Here is a 23515-nt window from a genome sequence, read left to right on the forward strand (position 1 = left end):
TAGTTAGCCCACATACAGTACGCAGAGAGCTTCATAGAATGGGTTCCCATGGCCGTGCAGCTGCATCTAAGCCATACATCACCAAGTCCAATGCAAAGCGTCGGATGCAGTGGTGTAAAGCACGTCGCCACTGGACTCTAGAGAAGTGGAGTGCATTTCGGACTGCATTGTGCCAGGAGTGAAATTTGGTGGAGTAGGAATTATGGTGTGGGGTTATTTTTCAGGAGTTAAGCTTGGCCCCTTAGTTCCAGTGAAAGGAACTTTGAATGCTCCAGGATACCAAACATGTTGGACAGCTCTATGCTCCCAACCTTGTGGGAACAGTTTGGAGCGGGCTCATTCCTCCTTCAACATAACTGTGCACCAGTGCACAAAGCAAGGTCCATAAAGACATGGATGACAGAGTCTGGTGTGGATGAACTTGACTGGCCTGCGCAGAGTCCTGACCTGAACCCGATAGAAAACCATTGGGATGAATTAGAACAGAGACTGAGAGCCAGGCCTTCTCGACCTCACCAATGCGCTTTTGGAAAAATGGTGGAAAATTCCTATAAACACACACCGCAACCTTGTGGACAGCCCTTCCAGAAGAGTTATAGCTGTAATAGCTGCAAAAGGTGGACCGACATCATATTGAACCCTATGGGTTAGGAATGGGACGGCACTTCAAGTTCATATGTGAGTCAAGGCAGGTGGCCAAATACTTTTGGCAATATAGTGTATTTGAGTTAGACTGGATTGTCGGTGGTGACACTGTGCCTGTCAGTCACACTCCTGAAGCAATAAAGCCATTCCGTATTCTGTTTTTATTTCATACTCGGCTTTTCTTTGTGTGATCCATTAGCACGTTACAATAACATTAGCCTACTATCAGGTCGGGGCTGTCTTTGGGCTAATTTCATCTTTTGTCTGATTTGTTGTTGCAAACGCAGACAATTCCAAGACGGGGCGAGCGTCACAGGCGATGAAAGTGTCAAATCAATGTCCTCCCGCGCTTTATTAAACACGGCAACGAGCGGTTCAATAAGGCCAAGCGAGATGACAAAATCTTTCAACAGCCCTCATTTCACAGTGATTGTCAGCGCCATTGTGCGCTTGTCTTCATGTCGATAATATTGCTCTCGCTGCGGACTAGAAGGAGAATCATTCAAGTCTTTGTGCTAACTTTGTGTAACGCCTCTTTAGTGCTAATCCTCCATTTGTCACATGTACACATGTTTGGTTCTCACAGCCTCTCGACTTCGAAACAAAGAGCAGTTTCTCTCTGCGGGTGGAGGCCACCAACCGGAACATCGACTCCAACTTCCTGAGCTTGGGCCCGTTCAGCGACACCACGGCGCTCAAAGTGACCGTGGAGGACGTGGACGAGCCCCCGGTCTTTTCGACGCCGCTCTCCAAGATGTCGGTCTCCGAGGACGCACGGGTGGGCACGTCCATTGGGCGGGTGTCGGCGCACGACCCGGACACTTCCAACAACGGCATCAGGTACGAGACGCCAACATCTATTCGGAGGATGTTTGAGATGAACGCAAATTTGAACCCAAACTACAGAATTATAATTATGAAGCGACAGGAGAGCGTAAACGATTGACAATGCAATTATCAATTACAATAATATTATTATAGTCAAAACAAAGCAGCTAGTGTTCCTTTTTTTCATCTAATTGCACTATTTTTATTATTTTAGTATTCTGTTTTCTACTGCATGTCTGCACCAGAGGAGCTGCTTTTAATATCATTGTACAAGCACAGTGACAATAAAAGGCATTAACTTCAAACTAGTCTTAACTTTAAAGAAATACACTCTATACATTGCTAATGTGGTAAATGACTTTTCTAGCTGCAAATGTCTGGTTTTTGGTGCAATATCTACATAGGTGTATAGAGGCCCATTTCCAGCAACTATCACTCCAGTGTTCTAATGGTACAATGTGTTTGCTCATTGGCTCAGAAGGCTAATTGATGATTAAAAAACTCTTGTGCAATCATGTTGACACATCTGAAAACAGTTTAGCTCGTTACAGAAGCTACAAAACTGACCTTCCTTTGAGTAGATTGAGTTTCTGGAGCATCACATTTGTGGGGTCAATTAAACGCTCAAAATGGCCAGAAAAAGAAAACTTTCATCTGAAACTCGATAGTCTATTCTTGTTCTTAGAAATGAAGGCTATTCCACAAAATTGTTTGGGTGGCCCCAAACTTTTGAACGGTAGTGTGTGTTTATATATATATATATATATATATATATATATATATATATATATATATATATATATATATATATATATATATATATATATATATATATATATATATATATATATATAAATTAATTATAATGATCAGCAATAAATATTACAATAATTAAGTGATGTTTTCTTAGTAATCCACCACAAAATGTCCAACAAAAACTGAATTGTATGATTTCTGTCATAAGAAATCCTAAAAATAATTTAAAAAAACACATTGTATAAAGAACAATTATATTTTTACATGCAGAAAACAACGAGGAATATACAGTCGTGGTCAAAAGTTTACATTCACTTGTAAAGAATGTCATGGCTGTCTTGAGTTTTCAAAGATAAGACTTTCTGGAGGAAAGTTCTGTGGTCAGATGAAACAAAAATTTAGCTGTTTGGCCACAACACCCAGCAATATGTTTGGAGGAGAAAAGGTGAGGCCTTTAGTCCCAGGAACACCATACCTACCGTCAAGCATGGTGGTGGTAGTATTATGCTCTGGACCTGTTTTGCTGCCAATGGAACTGGTGCTTTACAGAGAGTAAATGAGACAATGAAAAAGGAGGATTACCTCCAAATTCTTCAGGACAACCTAAAATCCTCAGCCCGGAGGTTGGGTCTTGGGCGCAGTTGGGTGTTCCAACAGGACAATGACCCCAAACACACGTCAAAAGTAGTAAAGGAATGGCTAAAAGAGGCTAGAATTAAGGTTTTAGAATGGCCTTCCAAAGTCCTGACAATGCTGAAGAAACAAGTCCATGTGAGAAAGCCAACAAATGTAGCCGAATTGCACCAATTTTGTCAAGAGGAGTGGTCAAAAATTCCACCAGAAGCTTGTGGATGGCTACCAAAAGCGCCTTATTGCATTGAAACTTGCCAAGGGACATGTAACCAAATATTAACATTGCTGTATGTATACTTTTGACCCAGCAGATTTGGTCACATTTTCAGTAGACCCATAATAAATTCATAAAAGAACCAAACTTCATGAATGTTTTTTTGTGACCAACAAGTATGTGCTCCAATCACTCTATCACAAAAAATAAGAGTTGTAGAAATTATTAGAAACTCAAGACAGCCATGATATTATGTCCTTCACAAATGTATGTAAACTTTTGACCACGACTGTACATATTGTGTTGTTTTGTTACTTGTGTAGCTGCATGTAGAAATGGCGCCGCTGAAGTGGCAGCTCTGTGCTCCTGTCTTTGGATGTTTCCCTCTTGTTTTTATGTGTTTTTTTTACCTTATTGTTCGTAAGCTTTGTGTATCTGCACTGCAACCACATAATTTCCGCATTGTTTGATGAATTTTTTTTTCCCTTTCCACTAAGCAGGAGGAGAGCAGATAATTCAATGCTATTTCTCGCTTTCTTTATCAAAGTGCTGGCACTCACAACTTTTTTGGACCCACTAGTCAAAGTTAATTTTAAAAAAGTAAAGAGACTGACCAAAACCTGAGATGTTTTGTTTAGGTATTCGATTCCACGAAATGATACAGTACGCTAACGACAAACGGAGTAGTTTGTCACGCGCAGTGTTTGGCTGTGCAAAACTGGGGCAAAGTTTTGGCGAAGATTTCCAAAGAAACCTGAATCACACTAAAAGTGGGATATGATGTGAGGAAAATAAGGTACGAGAAAAAATACATAGCTTCACGTTTTGGATAAAGTCAACATTTTGTGACAATTAACAACAGCTTAAGTATTAACATGAAAGATGGCACAATAAAAGTATTTTTAATTATTAGTGCAAAATACTTTCTATTCCAAAAAAAATGGGAATCAGAGCCTTCTGTCTCATGAATAAAACCATCAATTACTGCTTTGAATTATTTGAAATACTCGTTAAAAAAAAGGCAATTAAAGTTCAAAATGTCTTTCATGTATTTTAGATTTTACTGAGGAGTGAATTCGGTCAGAAAATAGTTTCGCTCTGCCTGTAGTGCAGCACTCAACTTTTTGTAGTGTACTTTATGAAATATAATGGCAATGGGTGTTTGTGGGTTTTTTTTTCAATGTTGCGCACTATAAGAAGTGTATGGTATGGTATGTCCATTACATTCATAGAGTCTTTGAACTGCAAAAGGAATGCCATAAAACGTGATGATTACACACACTAAAAAGGGCGCTTGAAAGTAGGCTGCCGTTGGTCTTAAGCAAACAGAGGCGACAGTCTTAATGCCCTGAAAAGGTCCCGTGTGGCTGTCACACACAGTGCCAGATGGCGTGTGTGTGTGTGTGTGTGTGTGTGTGTGTGTGTGTGTGTGTGTGTGTGTGTGTGTGTGTGTGTTGGGGGTACGGAGGGGGCAGCGCAGCATCTGCAGAAAGTGAAATGCCATCTTGAGCAAGAGAAGGGCATTCCTCCAGAGGGGTCAATGCTCAAACATTGGCACATTTGGCCTTTACGGTTCAAAAACAGGACCTCACGTTGTCACCGTGTCGCACGCGGAGGGTCGCCTGGCGCCGCTTTGCATTAATCGAGTGAACATTGTCGCCTTTTCTCTGGCCGTATTGTGAGGAAGCCTAATCAGAAAATCAAATTACTGCACCATTGAACGTGTGAATGCAACTGTTGGGCGACTGCAATGTGATTTCCCCCCACATCAGTTGGAATTAGAATTATTGTGGAACTAATGGAGCCACCAGAGTCAAATTACTTTGCAATAATACCCTTTGGATGCAGACTAATTGAAGTTGTAATTTTTCTCATACAAAACATGGCGCGTGCTGGCCTCGGTTATTAGCAACCTGCATTGATTTTCTTTGTGTCCTGCATGCATTTGATAACGTTTAAAATTGTTGTGCTGAAGAGAAACTGTCGAATCAATTCCACTCAAATGGAGGGCGTGTTTGCGTGCAGGTACTCCATCGACCGCAACACGGACATGGAACGCTTCTTCAACGTGGACGCCCTCAGCGGCATCATCAGCACGGCCAAGCTTCTGGACCGGGAGGCCAACTTGGTGCACAACCTCACCATCCTGGCCATCGAGAGCCGTGAGTTGAAACAGAACAACCAAAGCAAACACCACGACATTTGTTTCACTTCTGTGGAGACGTTGGCGTGGGTCAAAGGCTCTACCGCATTTATTCAACGGCGTCTCTTTGGAGTCCCACTAGCAGGACTAACTAGTCATCATGCTAAATAGAGTCTGGAGACACTTTTCCATCCCATTGGAATTCATGCATCAGTGCATGTGTATGAAATGTATGCAGGGAGTGCATGTAAGATGCACCCACTAAATTTTAGAACAATTAATTTTTTTCCAGCAGCACCAGACTATAAGCTGCAGATAAATATGTTACGGAATGAGTTTTTTTTACACAAAAGATTTTGGAAATGTTTATTTACATGCCATAGTTGTTTCCAAGCAGTGTCTTTAAAAAGCCGTAAAACATCTGATCAATCAAAACAGGCGTCATCGTCATGGACCCACTAGCTGCGGAGGTTAGCTCTCTAATCAGCTGAAAAGACCCAAAAGTCGATGGTGAGGTTTTGGTGAATTTACTATATATAGATAGGTATATGTATGTATACGTATATATATAGGTATATGTATGTATACGTATATATATATATATATATATATATATATATATATATATATATATATATATATATATATATATATATATATATATATATATATATATATATATATGTATATATACGTATATATATATATAGGTATATGTATGTATACGTATATATATATATATATAGGTATATGTATGTATACGTATATATATATATATATATATATATATATATATATATATATATATATATATATATATATATATATATATATATATATATATATATATATATATACATATATACATATATATATACATAGGTATATATATATATATATATAGGTATATGTATGTATATGTATATATAGGTATATATATATACAGTATATATATACATACATACATACATATATGCATATCTATGTTTACATATATGCACATATGTATATGTACAGTATGTATACGTATATATACTGTATATGTGTATGTTTATGTGTGTATATATATATATATATATATATATATATATATATATATATATATATATATATATATATATATATATATGTATATGTATGTATACATGTATATATGTGTATGTACACGTATATATGTATATGTATGTATATACTGTATGTATATGTGTGTCTATTTGTATATGTATGTATATGTATATGCACATATGTATATGTATGTATATTTGTATATAAGTATATGTATGTATACTGTATATGTGTATGTATATGCACATATGTATATGTACTGTATGTATAATGTATGTATATGTATGTATACTCTATATGTGTATGTATACGTATATGTATGTATACATGTATATATGAGTATGTATACGTATATATATATATATATATATATATATATATATATATATATATATATATATATATATATATATATATATATATATATATATATATATATATAGGTATATGTATGTATACGTATATATATATATATATAGGTATATGTATGTATACGTATATATATATATATATATAGGTATATGTATGTATACGTATATATATATATATATATATATATATATATATATATATATATATATATATATATATATATACATATATATACATATATATATATATATATATATATATATATATATATATATATATATATATATATATATATATATATATATATACATATATAGGTATATATATATATATATATATGTATAGGTATATGTATGTATATGTATATATAGGTATATATATATATACAGAATATATATACATACATACATACATATATGCATATCTATGTTTACATATATGCACATATGTATATGTACAGTATGTATACGTATATATACTGTATATCTGTATGTTTATGTGTATATATATATATATATATATATATATATATATATATATATATATATATATATATATATATATATATATATGTATATGTATGTATACATGTATGTATACGTATATATGTATATGTATGTATATACTGTATGTATATGTGTGTCTATTTGTATATGTATGTATATGTATATGCACATATGTATATGTATGTATATTTGTATATAAGTATATGTATGTATACTGTATATGTGTATGTATATGCACATATGTATATGTACTGTATGTATAATGTATGTATACTCTATATGTGTATGTATACGTATATGTATGTATACATGTATATATGAGTATGTATACATATATATGTATATGTATGTACATACTGTATGTATATGTGTGTCTATATGTATGTGTGTATATGTATACATATACATATATATGTATATATACTTATATATGTATACATATATATATATATATATATATATATATATATATATATATATATATATATATATATATATATATATATATATATACATATATATACATATATAGTGTATACATATATATAAGTATATATATATATGTATATATACTTATATATGTATATATACTTATATATATGTATACAAACACACATATATATATATATATATATATATATATATATATATATATATATATATATATATATATATATATATATATATATATATATACGTACATATATATATATACACGTGTGTGTATGTTTATGTTTGTGTATATATATATATATATATATATATATATATATATATATATATATATATATATATATATGTATATATATATATATATATATATATATATATATATACATACATATATATATATATATATATATATATATATATTTTTTGAATGCGTACTTTTGTTTCTAAATATGGGACGATTCCGTATTTTAAGGGACGTTTGGCAACCCTATTTAAGAAGCATTCACGCTAGCATCACCATCACCTCATCATGTTAAGATGCTATTTTAAACTTTATGTGTGCCGATGATTCGAAAGTGCATCGCTGTAATACTAACTAATTACCTTAGTTTTATCTAAAGTTCCATGGAGCTTTATTTTGAAGGGAAAATGGGCAGAGCACGTTGCTCAAACCAACCATCACACACATCACACTGTGACGTGATCACTGTCTGGCAATAATGCGTGCTACATTCCGGCGCCAGTCAATCGCCATTCATTTATGGTAACGCAATCATATTTTTTTTGTAATCACATGCATTAACAGCCCCATATGAATGTATGTATGTATATATGTATATATACATACATACATATATATATATATATATATATATATATATACATATATATATATATATATATATATATATATATATATATATATATATATATATATATATATATATATATATATATATATACATACACAGTATGTATATTAGGGCTGTGAATCTTTGGGTGTCCCACGATTCGATTTAATATCGATTCTTGGGGTCCCGATTCGATTCAAAATCGATTTTTTTTTTCAATTCAACACGATTCTCGATTCAAAAACGATTTTTTCCCGATTCAAAACAATTCTCTATTCATTCAATACATAGGATTTCAGCAGGATCTACCCCAGTCTGCTGACATGCAAGCAGAGTAGTAGATTTTTGTAAAAAGCTTTTATAATTGTAAAGGACAATGTTTTATCAACTGATTGCAATAATGTAAATTTGTTTTAACTATTAAATGAACCAAAAATATGACTTATTTTATCTTTGTGAAAATATTGGACACAGTGTGTTGTCAAGCTTATGAGATGTGATGCAAGTGTAAGCCACTGCGACACTATTGTTCATTTATTTTTATTTTTATAAATGTCAAATGATAATGTCAATGAGGGATTATTAATCACTGCTATGTTGAAATTGTAACAAATATTGATACTGTTGTTGATAATATTCATTTTTGTTTCACTACTTTTGGTTTGTTCTGTGTCGTGTTTGTGTCTCATCTCAATTGCTCTGTTTATTGCAGTTCTGAGTGTTGCTGGGTCGGGTTTAGTTTTGGAATTGGATTGCATTGTTATGGTATTGCTGTGTATTGTTTTGTTGGATCGATTAATAAAAAAATAAAATAAAATAAAACAATTTTAAATAAAAAAATATATATATATTTTTTAAAAATGAGAATCGATTCTGAATCGCACAACGTGAGAATCGCGATTAGAATTCGAATCGATTTTTTCCCACACCTCTAATAAATATATATATATATATATATATATATATATATATATATATATATATATATATATATATATATATATATATATGCAGGGCTTTAACCTAACCACGGCAACCGGGGCAAGTGCCGCAACCGCCCTTGACATTTTACTTGTTACTGGACAAGGGATGTAACGGTAAACGGTATAATGATAATTTGTGATAAAATTCCAGACGATTGGTAATACCGTCTTATTTTCAAATTACCGAAAACCCGTCATGTATTAATGCATTCTAGGCAACACAAAGTCAGGCGCATGCACACTAGCATCGTTTGGCTTGACAATCATGGCGGATGAACTACATAGGCTTTGCTCCGGAGATTTCCCCTTTGGAGTAAACTGCTGTTATATTTATACATTAAAGCAACACTTGCCTTGACCTTAAAAAGTAAAAATTTGAGGCCTTGTGTATGTATGTATGTGTATATATCCTGTATGTATGTATGAATGTGTATATATCCTGTATGTATTTATGTGTATATATGCTGTATGTATGTATATATATATATATATATATATATATATATATATATATATATATATATATATATATATATATATATATATATATATATATATATATATATATATATATATATATCTTTGTTTGCATATGTATATATGTATTGTATGTTTATTTGTTTACTATTTAGTGTGACCCTAATATCACATCATAATGTTGATTACATTTGAAGAAATGGTTTAAAAAAAAAAAAAAGACAGATAAAAAACATTAAATAAAATAGTCATTTTGTTTTTCAGCAGTCAAAGATTACTTTTTCAAGAAAAAAAGTTATATATTTTAAAGACTAGAAAATAGTCTACATCTCAAAAGTATAAATAAAAACTGTATTATCTTTGCCAGTATGGCCTTAGCTTTTCTTCATCATGTTTTAGTGTGGGATGCATTTGATTACATTTTTGTAGAAAATGCTGCAGGCCAATGAAAAACACACTGCCATATTTAGTGCACCCCCAGCTGGTGCAAATAAACAATACCGTAGGTTACAAAGGAGCAGGCCCCTCCTTGTACACACGGAGGTTTGCTGCCATGGCTTTGGCTTTGGTCCATCATGTCAAGGCTTTATTTGTATTTTATTTTTTTAAACCTAACAAAAATGAAGACATCGACCCTTTTGAAGTAAAGTATAAACATAAAGATGCATCCTGTCATCATGGATGCATATGGAGGGTCATCACTTCGACCACTAAGCCATGACTCAGGGTTAGTGTGCTCATGTTCAGCGCCTGTTTTGGTTTTACATTTCATTTCAAAGCCACATCACACTGGCCCCAAGGACACGAGTTTGTCTTTTTTTTGCCTGCTTTTCAAACACAATTGTCACCAGAAGACAAGTCAGCTGTCAGCGTGTCTTTTTTTCTCCCCCCGCACTCTTTTGATTTAAAGGTTTTTATTTTCTCGCTCATTCCCGAGCGCGTGTGCATGCCTGATATAGCAGCAGCACATCAATAATAGCCGTGACATGTCTCTCAGCGCTCCCTAATGTGCGACTCGGTGCCACTTGGACACAACAAATGTTTGTCCGGCTCGGCGGCTGGCACCCACTTGGTGTTTCCTCCACACTGCAGCACACACCAGTCACGTCCAACGTGACTAAAGAGGCTGCGGTTGCAGTCGGTCACGTTCTCTACCCTCCCCTACCCCCCGGGCACCGCACGTCCTTTCTGTCGCCGTCACAACATCATGAATGTCAGCGCGTCATCTCCGACCAGCGACGGCGGCGCCAAGCTGAATCATCGTCTCGTACGTCGGCCAGAGCCGTTTAGGGGGCAGAAGCAGCGATGGGCCTGAAACCGGTCGTAGAAAGCTCGCTCTAATAGGACCTCTCTCTGTCTCCCTTGCAGAGGATCCAAACCAAATCGGGAAAGGCTTGGCTATCGTAACCGTGTTGGACGTGAATGACAACGCCCCCGTCTTCGCCATCGACTACGAGACCCTGCTCTGTGAAAACTCAGCGCCTGGAACGGTAAGACTCTCAACTCCGTCCTCGCATCCATTTAATACCGTGACAGTTTATTAGCAATGATACTCAAAGACAAAACAATTAACGACCCTGGGAGTGGGACATCACATTAATTGATTGGATATAAACTATATTGCCAAAAGTATTTGGCCACCCATCCAACTGATCAGAATCCGGTGTCCTAATCACTTGGCTAGCGGATGCGGAAGCGCATAGTGCAAAGAGGTCGCCGACTTTCTGCACAGTCAGTTGCTACAGAGCTCCAAACCTCATGTGACGTTCCAATTAGCCCACGTACAGTACGCAGAGAGCTTCATGGAATCGGTTTCCATGGCCGAGCAGCTGCATCTAAGCCATACATCACCAAGTCCAATGCAAAGCGTGGGATGCAGTGGTGTAAAGCACGTCGCCACTGGACTCTAGAGCAGTGGAGTCGCATTCTCTAGAGCAGTGGTCCTCAACCTTTTTGTAGCTGCGGACCGGTCAACGCTTGAAAATTTGTCCCACAGACCAGGGGGAGGGGGAATATGTTTTTTGTTTTTTTGTCATAAAGAAATACATTCATGTGCGCTTACGGACTGTATCCCTGCAGACTGTATTGATCTATATTGATATATAATGTAGGAACCAGAAATATTAATAACAGAAATAAACAACCCTTTTGTGCGAATGAGTGTGAATGAGTGTAAATGGGGGAGGGAGGCTTTTTGGGTTGGTGCACTAATTGTAAGTGTATCTTATGTTTTTTATGTTGATTTAATAATTTTTTTTTTTTTTTTTTTTTTTAATTTAATGTATTTATTTTTTTCGCGGCCCAGTGGTTGGGGACCACTGCTCTAGAGTGATGAATCATGCTTTTCCATCTGGCAATCTGATGGACGAGTCTGGGTTTGGAGGTTGCCAGGAGAACGCTACATTTCGGACTGCATTGTGCCGAATGTGAAATTTGGTGGAGGAGGAATTATGGTGTGGGGTTGTTTTTCAGGAGTTGGGTTTGGCCCTTTTGTTCCAGTGAAAGGAACTTTGAATGCTCCAGGATACCAAAACATTTTGGACAATTCCATGCTCCCAACCTTGTGGAAACAGTTTGGAGCGGGCCCCTTCCTCTTCCAACATGACTGTGCACCAGTGCACAAAGCAAGGTCCATAAAGACATGGATGACAGAGTCTGGTGTGGATGAACTTGACTGGCCTGCACAGAGTCCTGACCTGAACGGAGACTGAGAGCCAGGCCTTCTCGACCAACATCAGTGTGTGACCTCACCAATGCGCTTCTGGAAAAATGGTGGAAAATTCCTATTAACACACTCCGCAATCTTGTGGACAGCCTTCCCGGAAGAGTTGAAGCTATAATAGCTGCAAAAGGTGGACCGACATCATATTGAATCCTATGGGTTAAGAATAGGATGGCACTTCACGTTCATATGTGAGTCAAGGCTGGTGGCCAAATACTTTTGGCAATATAGTGAATGCCATGATTTTGTCCATTGTCACCTACAGTAGGTAAAACTCTGTGGCCATTTCCTGTGTTTTAGCGTTTGTTCTCATTGTTGCTAAATGACCCATGTGCCGACTGTTGAATAAGTCCACTGGTGACGATTGAAGGGGGCGTGCACAGCTGAGCACAAACAATTGATCAGAATGACGCATTGTATTGCAAGCAGCTATTACTTTCTTCTGGTGAATATGTTATTTGAGCTCTTGTTGCACACTGAGAGGTGGGCGGCCTGGTAGCAAACAATCCCATCTGTATATAGGAGACATAATACTCTACATTTATTTTCCAGCGCACTGCATGATATTTTTTTACTGCCATGGTTACAATAAGGCTGAAATTCAATTGTCTTAGCCAGACGTCAGCCTCAGGATGACAAGTATTTATTAGAGTAAACATTGCGTCTTTATTAGCCGCCATTATCGACAAAGAGGATGATTACCATCCTTCCACTTGTCCGCGGATGATCATCGGCGGCTGATTTTTGAATTTAGAACAACGCAAGCGGCTTTCTATCAGCCATCAATCTCCGGTTCGATAAGTCATTTGTGTATTTCTCCCCACCAGCGCTTCGCCAGATGATTTATGGCCAAAAAGGACTGTGACCGTGTTGAAGCAAAGTCATTGGCTGACAATCAAAGCGGGCCCCGGGGGCCATGGCGACCGCCTTAACCCGTGACGGTGTCATCAGCAGGCGAAGGCGCAGCCAAGCTGTAATTACGCCACTCATGCAGACTGATTGCGTACTTACCAGGAGAGCTGATTTTAGCTTTTAGATTTGTACATAAACTTTGACTAATCTGCACTTTGTCACTGTTTGCTGAAAACAAGAATTACATTTGTCGTCAAAATGTTTCGGAAGAAACGCTAGCATACGTGACTTACACAAATGAAATGTATTTGCAGGGGTGTTTTCTCGATGAAATCGTTGGCTAATTGACCGTTACGCATGTGCATGTAAATGATTTAAAGTCACGTGGCCGCATGTCCACTTTATGTCTGTACTCTTCTTTGTGTATTGTCAAGTCTGACTATCTAATGAAAACATTAGCTATGTTGCATGCACAACATGTCTTCAATCCGATCTTAACCTTAGTTGATCGGAAACTAAATAAATGGATCCGATCATGATGTGCGCATACATCAAAACAAACCATCTAGGTTGTTTGTACTCCACACGATTAATTACCCTCCACTCTGTCGCATTTGTCTGTTTAAGTTTAAAAAAATATCTATATATTTCCATTGAATTGTTTTAACAACTTTTCGACCATCAAGGCGTTGAATGATCCAGAGATAGCGTTAACCTTTCTAACAAGAAAGGTGTGTCAACAGCCGATTCTGCTTCCCTGCCGCCATGTTTGCTACTAGGCGTTAAACATCCGGCTGTCTCAAAGGCGGAAACACATCCTGTGACGTAGCAAACATGCGCAATAAAGGGGATCTGAATAGGTGTATACATTGACGTGGTTCGGATTAAAAATCGGCCTAAACCACCTCTTTAGTTCGGAAGGAAATTTATTTCCGAATAAACCGTATCGTCGTAGGATTTTCTGATTGATGTGTCCTGTGTTTAGCCTTTAAGCTAGGTGGTGATTGGCACGTTCGGTTCTTTTCCAGGAAATGAAATCAAGTGCTGTATTTAATCATGATTTTACTATAACTGAAATTTGAAACAGTAATTTTAACCGTTAGGGGTGTCAGAAAATGTTGATTATCAAATTAATCGCGATTCTTACTTGTAACAATTCTTAATTGATTAAAACAAATAAAAAATGTATTTAAAAAAAAAATATATATATATATATATATATATATATATATATATATATATATGCATATATATAGTCGAGGTTACTGTGGTTTATCCGTTATACAGTGCTCAATACCGGGGTAGAGCGGAATATACATTAGGTCAGGAAAAAAAAAACCCTGAAGAGCAGGGAAACCTGAGAAACAGGCTTGTGGGGATGAAATAGCCTCTGTGTATATATATATATATATATATATATATATATATATATATATATATATATATATACACTACCGTTCAAAAGTTTGGGGTCACCCAAACAATTTTGTGGAATAGCCTTCATTTCTAAGAACAAGAATAGACTGTCGAGTTTCAGATGAAAGTTCTCTTTTTCTGGCCATTTTGAGCGTTTAATTGACCCCACAAATGTGATGCTCCAGAAACTCAATCTGCTCAAAGGAAGGTCAGTTTTGTAGCTTCTGTAACGAGCTAAACTGTTTTCAGATGTGTGAACATGATTGCACAAGGGTTTTCTAATCATCAATTAGCCTTCTGAGCCAATGAACAAACACATTGTACCATTAGAACACTGGAGTGATAGTTGCTGGAAATGGGCCTCTATACACCTATGTAGATATTGCACCAAAAAACAGACATTTGCAGCTAGAATAGTCATTTACCACATTAGCAATGTAAAGAGTGTATTTCTTTAAAGTTAAGACTAGTTTAAAGTTATCTTCATTGAAAAGTACAGTGCTTTTCCTTCAAAAATAAGGACATTTCAATGTGACCCCAAACTTTTGAACGGTAGTGTATATACATATATATATATATATATATATATATATATATATATATATATATATATACATACAGGTATATATATATATATATCGGATCGATACCCAAATTTGTCGTGTCATCCAAAACTAATGTAAAGTATCAAACAACAGAAGAACAAGTGATTATTACATTTTAACAGAAGTGTAGATAGAACATGTTAAAAAAGAAAGTAAGCAGATATTAACAGTAAATTAACAAGTAGATTAATAATTCATTTTCTACCGCTTGTCCTTAATAATTTTTACCAAATAATAGAATGGAAATTGACACAATATGTTACTGCATATGTCAGCAGACTAAATTAGGAGCCTTTGTTTGTTTACTTACTACTAAAAGACAAGTTGTCTTGTATGTTTACTATTCTATTTAAGGACAAACATGCAATAAGAAACATATGTTTAATGTACCCTAAGATTTTTTGTTAAAATAAAGCCAATAATGCAATTTTTGTGGTCCCCTTTATTTAGAAAAGTACGGAAAAGTACATATATATATATATATATATATATATGTATATATATATATATATATATATATATATATATATATATATATATATATACATATATATACATATATATATACATATATATATATATATATATATATATATATATATATATATATATATATATATATATATATATATATATATATATATATATATATATAACTTATTGTTGATTTCGATAATCATATCTGCTGTACAGATTTACTTTAGAAAAGAGAAGTGTGGGATACTTCTCTTGTTGCCTTATTTGTATTTGACTTTAATAAATGTTTGGGTAGAATTTTATTAAACTAAACCAGTTTTCTTTTAAGTAATATAGACGTTCATCAGAGCTGTTACATATTTTATTAAGGAATCTAGTTAATCATAGAACTGGCACCCAAAGTATTAAAAAAAAGTATTGATTCTGAATGGAATCGTTACCCCCAAACATCGAATGGAATCATGCGGTGCCCAAAGACTCACAGCCCTACTAACCGTCAGGAGTTTGACGGCGGTTTATTTTTGTAATGGCTGCTCGTGGTTATTCCCTGGTATGGACACAGTAAAGTGTTGGGGACAGAAGTAGTCCCAGTAGTTGTATGTCGTCCTTCTCTCCAGCAGCACGGTGCGGCACGCTGCAATAAAGGAGATTTCATGATGAAACGTTGTGGTCGAGACACATTCAGGACGCAGAGGGAGTGGGAGTAGCTGACATTTAAATAAAATGGCTACTAGCTAGCGGCGAGAGGACCAACTGGTACTGGCTGCTGGACCGGCACTGTGTCAGTTAGACTCCACCGGCCTCCTGATTCCTAATTAATTGAACTTCTCCTCGTGTGTGTGTGTGTGTGTGAGAGAGAGAGTGTGTGTGAGAGAGTGTGTGTTTCCGCCGTAATGGCTGTGTCCGCTCGCCTCGGTCGCCCACTGGCTGTCACGCCTGCCGGCTTCTCCAAAGATGAAATAATAACGTTTGCCAGCCGGGACGGGGGGTTGGGGGTGTGTGTGTGGGGGGTGAGCGTGTGGCTCACATTAACAGCGGGATCAGCGGCGGCGTAACCTGCCATCGCTCAGGCTTAATTAAGGCCGCCTCGTGGCATCGAATCCCCCCAGACCAGGAGTCGCCACTTGCTACGGATCGTCTGCGCGTCTATCGTCTGCCATCTTATTAATTGATGCCGCGATGGGGTGACGGGGGCGAGTCCCGGCGGGTGGCGTCCGGCATCACATGGTTTATTGTTCACTTTGGCGTGGACACTAGTGCGCTTTGTGCTCCGATTCCCTTGAACTTCCACTGAACTTTTTACCGCCCCCCCGCTCTCGCTGAAGCCGCTGCAGGTCTGCGTGAACACCGACTAATGACGCCCCTCGCACCTTGAGCCCAAATTATCACTTCCTCGGCGCGGCAACGAGGTGAGAGGTGAAAACAAACATGTCGAGGCGTGCGAGATGCGGGCGAACGCGAGCTAGAAAAAAGGCAAATGTCACGGCGGGAGATCGTCTGCGAAGACTTGGCGGGGAGTTTGCACTCCACATCAAAGCAGACGTTTCAAAAGGGGATTGGAAGAGGACGTTTGTTGAACGGCGGGGGCGGCGAGTGCGATTGGCGCCGCCGACCTGTCAGCGAGCGGCGTCTAGGGTGTCACATCTGGGTGATGTTTAGGGCGTCGACGTCGCAGCGAGGGGCGCGAAACCTGCGGGCTCAACACTTCCTCCGTCAGCATCCCCGTGGTGACAGCTGTCATATCGCCATGGCGATAAGTACCACCTATTTGATTTGATGCTTATTTATACTCGGCGCTGGGATTGATGTTTGCTTTCGACTGTTTGCTTTACAGTACTAAAACTACACTTGTGGCGTTCCCTTCGCTAACATCAAACTTACTTGTCACACACTATATTGCTAAAAGTATTTGGCCACCCATCCAAATGATCAGAATCGGGTGTCCTAATCACTTGGCCCGCCCACAGGTGTATAAAATCAAGCACTTAGGCATGGAGACTGTTTCTACAAACATTTGTGAAAGAATGGGCCGCTCTCAGGAGCTCAGTGATTTCCTGTGCAACAAATCCAGTCGTGAAACGGGTTTGGAGGTTGCCAGGAGAACGGTACATTTCGGACTGCATTGTGCCGAGTGTGAAATTTGGTAAAGGAAGAATTATGGTGTGGGGTTGTTTTTCAGGAGTTGGGCTTGGCCCCTTAGTTTCAGTGAAAGGAACTTTGAATGCTCCAGGATACCAAAACATTGTGGACAATTCCATGCTCCCAACCTTGTGAGAACAATTTGGAGCGGGCCCCTTCCTCTTCCAACATGACTTTGCACCAGTGCACAAAGCAACGTCCATAAAGACATGGATGACAGAGTCTGGTGTGGATGAGCTTGACTGGCCTGCACAGAGTCCTGACCTGATCCACCTTTGGGATGAATTAGAACGGAGACTGAGAGCCAGGCCTTCTCGACCAACATCAGTGTGTGACCTCACTAATGCGCTTTTGGAAGAATGGTTAAAAATTCCTACAAACACACTCCGCAACCTTGTGGACAGCCTTCCCAGAAGAGTTGAAGCTGTAATAGCTGCAAAAGGTGGACCGACATCATATTGAACCCTATAGGTTAAGAATGGGATGGCACTTCAAGTTCATATGTGAGTCAAGGCAGGTGGCCAAATACTTTTGACAATATAGTGTACTTCAAAGCATGTTGGGTAAAAGAGAGGACAAGTGTGCCCACTCGGTTTGTAGGGAAGGCAGCAGAAGAAGGCAAAGGTCAGCATTTATTTTTTTTTAATCATGCAACAATTTCTTAATCTTGTCCGTGCAAATAAAAGCTAATTATATGTAAATAACAGTAATATGTCACCCGAGAAAATGGTTTTCAGCAACAAACATTGACCATATTTAGTGAAAAAACACCCTGGGCTTCACTACACATTTTAAAATTATCGTATGAAAAGTGGGGCGTGCAAAAACTAAGGGTATCGCTAATGTGCAAATGTAAAAAGTGGATAAAGTGCACAATGGCGCCTCTTGGAGACACACACTGTGCAGGAGACTAACGCAGCTCATTAGCATTAAAGCTACAGACACACATAACTGTGATAGTTGGGTCGCGAGCCCCCCCTAGAGGGCCGCCAATAAATATGTTTCTCAGCTGTGGTCCATAAGGGCCACGTCGGCACTCATATGTAATACACGTTCCCACCACTTGTGGCAGTAAGTACAAAATCAAACAAATAGAAGTCCGGAGTTAGAAATTTCTTAAGCGCAAAAAATATGACTAAAGTGGTGAAGCTGTATGTTCATTTGCATTTACATTTCATTGACGGTTTATTTAAAAATTGTATTTTATTTTTTATTTTTTGTGCTGCAGCTGTTACATATACGGTAATATTGTACAGGGTAATTGGGATTTTTTATGTATTGTATTTATTATATACAAATATAATATAATACTATAATATATCAGTATATATTATATACTGTATATATAATATGTGCACTACCGTTCAAAAGTTTGGGGTCACATTGAAATGTCCTTATTTTCATTGAAGATAACTTTAAACTAGTCTTAACTTTAAAGAAATACACTCAATACATTGCTAATGTGGTAAATGACTATTCTAGCTGCAAATGTCTGGTTTTTGGTGCAATATCTACATAGGTGTATAGAGGCCCATTTCCAGCAACTATCTTTCCAGTGTTCTAATGGTACAATGTGTTTGCTCATTGGCTCAGAAGGCTAATTGATGATTAGAAAACCCTTGTGCAATCATATTCACACATCGGAAAACAGTTTAGCTCGTTACAGAAGCTACAAAACTGACCTTCCTTTGAGCAGATTGAGTTTCTGGAGCATCACATTTGTGGGGTCAATTAAACGCTCAAAATGGCCAGAAAAAGAGAACTTTCATCTGAAACTCGACAGTCTATTCTTGTTCTTAGAAATGAAGGCTATTCCACAAAATTGTTTGGGTGACCCCAAACTTTTGAACGGTAGTGTAAATAGTACATATGTTCTATTTTATATTGCTACTATGGTACATTTTCTACTTAATACCTGCATTATCTTTTCCATCCTTTGTAACTGAGCTACTGTGTGGAACAATTTCCCTTGTGGATCCATAAAGTTTGTCGAAGTCCAAGTCTAAGAAACATATATATTATTAGTATTTATTATTCATTTAGTTCAAATGTATTTATTTTAGCATGTAAATGTAATTTTTCAGCAGTTTTTTGAGTCTCTCCTTTTCTTGCAGGATATTTGATTAGTATTTATTTTTGTAATCAGCCTGACCTAAGCCTTGATAATAATCTTTATGATTATCACATGCTTTCCTATAATTTGACAAGGTTTATCATGTTAAACTGTAAGTAGGTTAGATATAATTATTGAACTTGATTAAAATCAGGAGTGAGATTATTAATTGAGCGATACTATTTTGAGTGGGCCCCTGTTGTGGAAAGGTTGGTCCCAGAGGCTAGGAAGGTAAGAACCCCTGTGTTAAACTGTTCCAGCATCGATGCTAGAGTGTTGGCAACACACTTCCCACACTATAGTCTATTTAAAAGCATTAGCAATGTTGATCAATTGCCACGTTATCAATACACAACTCACACCTGCGCCACATCAATTATCACATTCTAATTAAAATCATCTTGATAACGAAGTGTGCTGCTACCCTAGGAATATTGTGTGCCGTCCCTTAATTGGCGCCGTTATACATCAAGTTGATCATGTCGCCGTTGTTAAGCTTTATCGCCTCATTAACGGAAACTGTCACTTTTCCGTCTCTCGCAAAACAACAAGTGGCACGCAAACGTGATGTTTTCGCCAGGAATAGTGAACTAATTAATTTGCTTCACTTTAAATGTCAGCTCCAAAAGTTACGGACAGTTTTGAAAGAAATGGAACCGATTGTTGCCGTCTTCTGTGAAGTGACCCTTTACTGTCCACCCATCAACAAGCTGCACTTTGGCAAGGTGAGGCCGTGAATGTGTAGTCTCACTAAGCATGAATACACACTATATTGCCAAAAGTATTTGGCCACCTATCCAAATGATGAGAATCAGGTGTCTTAATCACTTGGCCCGGCCACAGGTGTATACAATCAAGCACTTAGGCATGGAAACTGTTTCTGCAAACATTTGTGAAAGAATGGGCCTCTCAGTGATTTCCAGCGTGGAACTGTCATAGAATGCCACCTGTGCACCAAATCCAGTCGTGAAATTTATTCGCTCCTAAATATTCCAAAGTCAACTGTCGGCCATATTATAAGAAAATGGAAGAGTTTGGGAACAACAGCAACTCAGCCACGAAGTGGTCGGCCACGTAAACTGACAGAGAGGGGTCAGCGGATGCTGAAGCGCATAGTGCAAAGACTTTCTGCACAGTCAGTTGCTACAGAGCTCCAATCTTCATGTGACCTTCCAATTAGCCCACATACAGTACGCAGAGAGCTTCATAAAATGGGTTTCCATGACCGAGCAGCTGCATCTAAGCCATACATCACCAAGTCCAATGCAAAGCGTGGGATGCAGTGGTGTAAAGCACGTCGCCACTGGACTCTAGAGCAGTGGAGACGCCTTCTCTGGAGTGATGAATCACACTTTTTCCATCTGGCAATCTGATGGACGAGTCTGGGTTTGGAGGTTGCCAGGAGAACGCTACATTTCGGACTGCATTGTGCCGAGTGGGAAATTTGGTGGAGGAGGAATTATGGTGTGAGGTTGTTTTTCAGGAGTTGGGCTTGGCCCCTTAGTTCCAGTGAAATGAACTTTGAATGTTCCAGGATACCAAAACATTTTGGAGAATTCCATGCTCCCAACCTTGTGGGAACAGTTTGGAGCTGTCACGCCAAATTTCTTCCCCCCTACAAAAACCTTCCCCCTCCCATTTACTTCCGTGGTCATGTTTCCTCTTACGTCATTGACAGCGATCGATAGCACTTCGGCTTTGACTGCCCGTCGCTGGAAGGATACTTCGTCTTTGACAGATGCTGGAATCTGAAGAAATCGATTATTGTTTTTTTTTTGTACAGGCGCGAAACAGGACAGTCGCGTGCCGGTTAAGGACCCCCGGCAACTTTGTGACTTTATTGGACGCAGCCCCGGAAGTAAATGTGGGGGGGGTTTCTGTAGGGAGGAAGAAATATGGCGTGACAGAGCACCTGGGAAGTGACAAACATTTCAGGTGACTACCTCTTGAAGCTCATCGAGAGAATGCCAAGAGTGTGCAAAGCAGTAATCAGAGCAAAGGGTGGCTATTTGGAAGAAACTACAATATAAAACATGTTTTCAGTTATTTCACCTTTTCTTGTTAAGTACATAACTCCACACGTGTTCATTCATACTTGTGATGCCTTCAGTGACAATCTACAATGTAAATATTCATGAAAATAAAGAAAACGCATTGAATGAAGAGAAGGTGTGTCCAAACTTTTGGCCTGTACTGTACATTTGCATAATGTGCTTGTTCTATTTTGGGCCGAGGTAAAACAAAGACACCAATATGAAGTTGTCGTAGTTGTATTTTTAAGTTATTATGCCATGATTTTACCCGTCCGGCCCACGTGGGGAAAGATTTTCCTCCATGCGGCCCCAGAGCTAAGGTGAGTTTGACACCCCTACCTTAGAATGTCTGCTCTCCCCGGGCTGTTGACTGGTGGGATGGTTGTATCTTTCAGCACACGACTTGTGCTCCCAGTTAAAATGGTGAATTAAGTATTGACCTCAGACAAAACATTTTTTAGCGCAAACTATCATCTTGCTTCGTCTTGCTAGCGATGTCTTCGGGTTTAAGTTGAGGGCCATTAAGTATGTGGGATTTCAAAGTTGACGTATTATCGATTTGGTGCCACACAAACTTCTACTATACAGCTGAGAAGCGTGATTCGTAACCTTGAACAATCTTTTACAAACTCAGATTCAGCAGTAGCTATCTGTGCAGTGTGAGTGTGTCTGTGAGCAAGGCGATGTCGTACTACGTCAGAAAAGTAGTTCCTCAGCATTAGCTCTGACGATAACAATGTCGCTTTGGCTTGGTAATTATAATAAATGGGGCATTGTTGGCGGTTTTTGGATGTTTTTAGAAAGCTCAATAGGCAGAATAGATGACTTACTATTACCTGCATTGTTAGCTGCCTCTTGCTAGCAGTTTTTCACCATTTGAAACACACAGAAAAGAGAGTTGAGTTGAGTTTGTGTTTATTTGGAACATGCATGCGTACAACATGATACATCACAATTTCCCGTTTCTCTATTCAACATGTTCGAAAAGGAGTAGGAAGAAGCAGAGCTTATTTAATCCTACCCCTTTTTTTTTTTTTTTTTTACATAGTTGCTAAAACTTTTGTTCACTTCCTGTTCTCAATTTATTCACAATATACTCCATAAGTAATAAAAATAAATACCGTAAATAATAATTAGTGAAGTAAGTTATATTTCATATGGTGAGAGAAGCATCTACAAAATGAATGGATGGATGAAATAAATTCAGAATGTCTATCATGGTTCTTCTTCTT

General features: G+C 37.6%; 1 protein-coding gene across 1 annotated transcript in view; it reads left to right on the forward strand.

Annotated features, from left to right (window-relative positions):
• The window catches only part of LOC133630555 (cadherin-22-like), a 313236-nt gene that overhangs the window by 247651 nt on the left and 42070 nt on the right, over positions 1-23515 (forward strand). Inside the window, exons 7-9 of the mRNA XM_062022171.1 lie at positions 1232-1485; positions 5102-5238; positions 11295-11416. Of these exons, the coding sequence (XP_061878155.1) occupies positions 1232-1485; positions 5102-5238; positions 11295-11416 (513 nt within the window). The remainder of the gene's footprint in view (positions 1-1231; positions 1486-5101; positions 5239-11294; positions 11417-23515) is intronic.

This window comes from Entelurus aequoreus, linkage group LG15 (genome assembly GCF_033978785.1).
Source record: "Entelurus aequoreus isolate RoL-2023_Sb linkage group LG15, RoL_Eaeq_v1.1, whole genome shotgun sequence".
NCBI lineage: Eukaryota > Metazoa > Chordata > Actinopteri > Syngnathiformes > Syngnathidae > Entelurus > Entelurus aequoreus.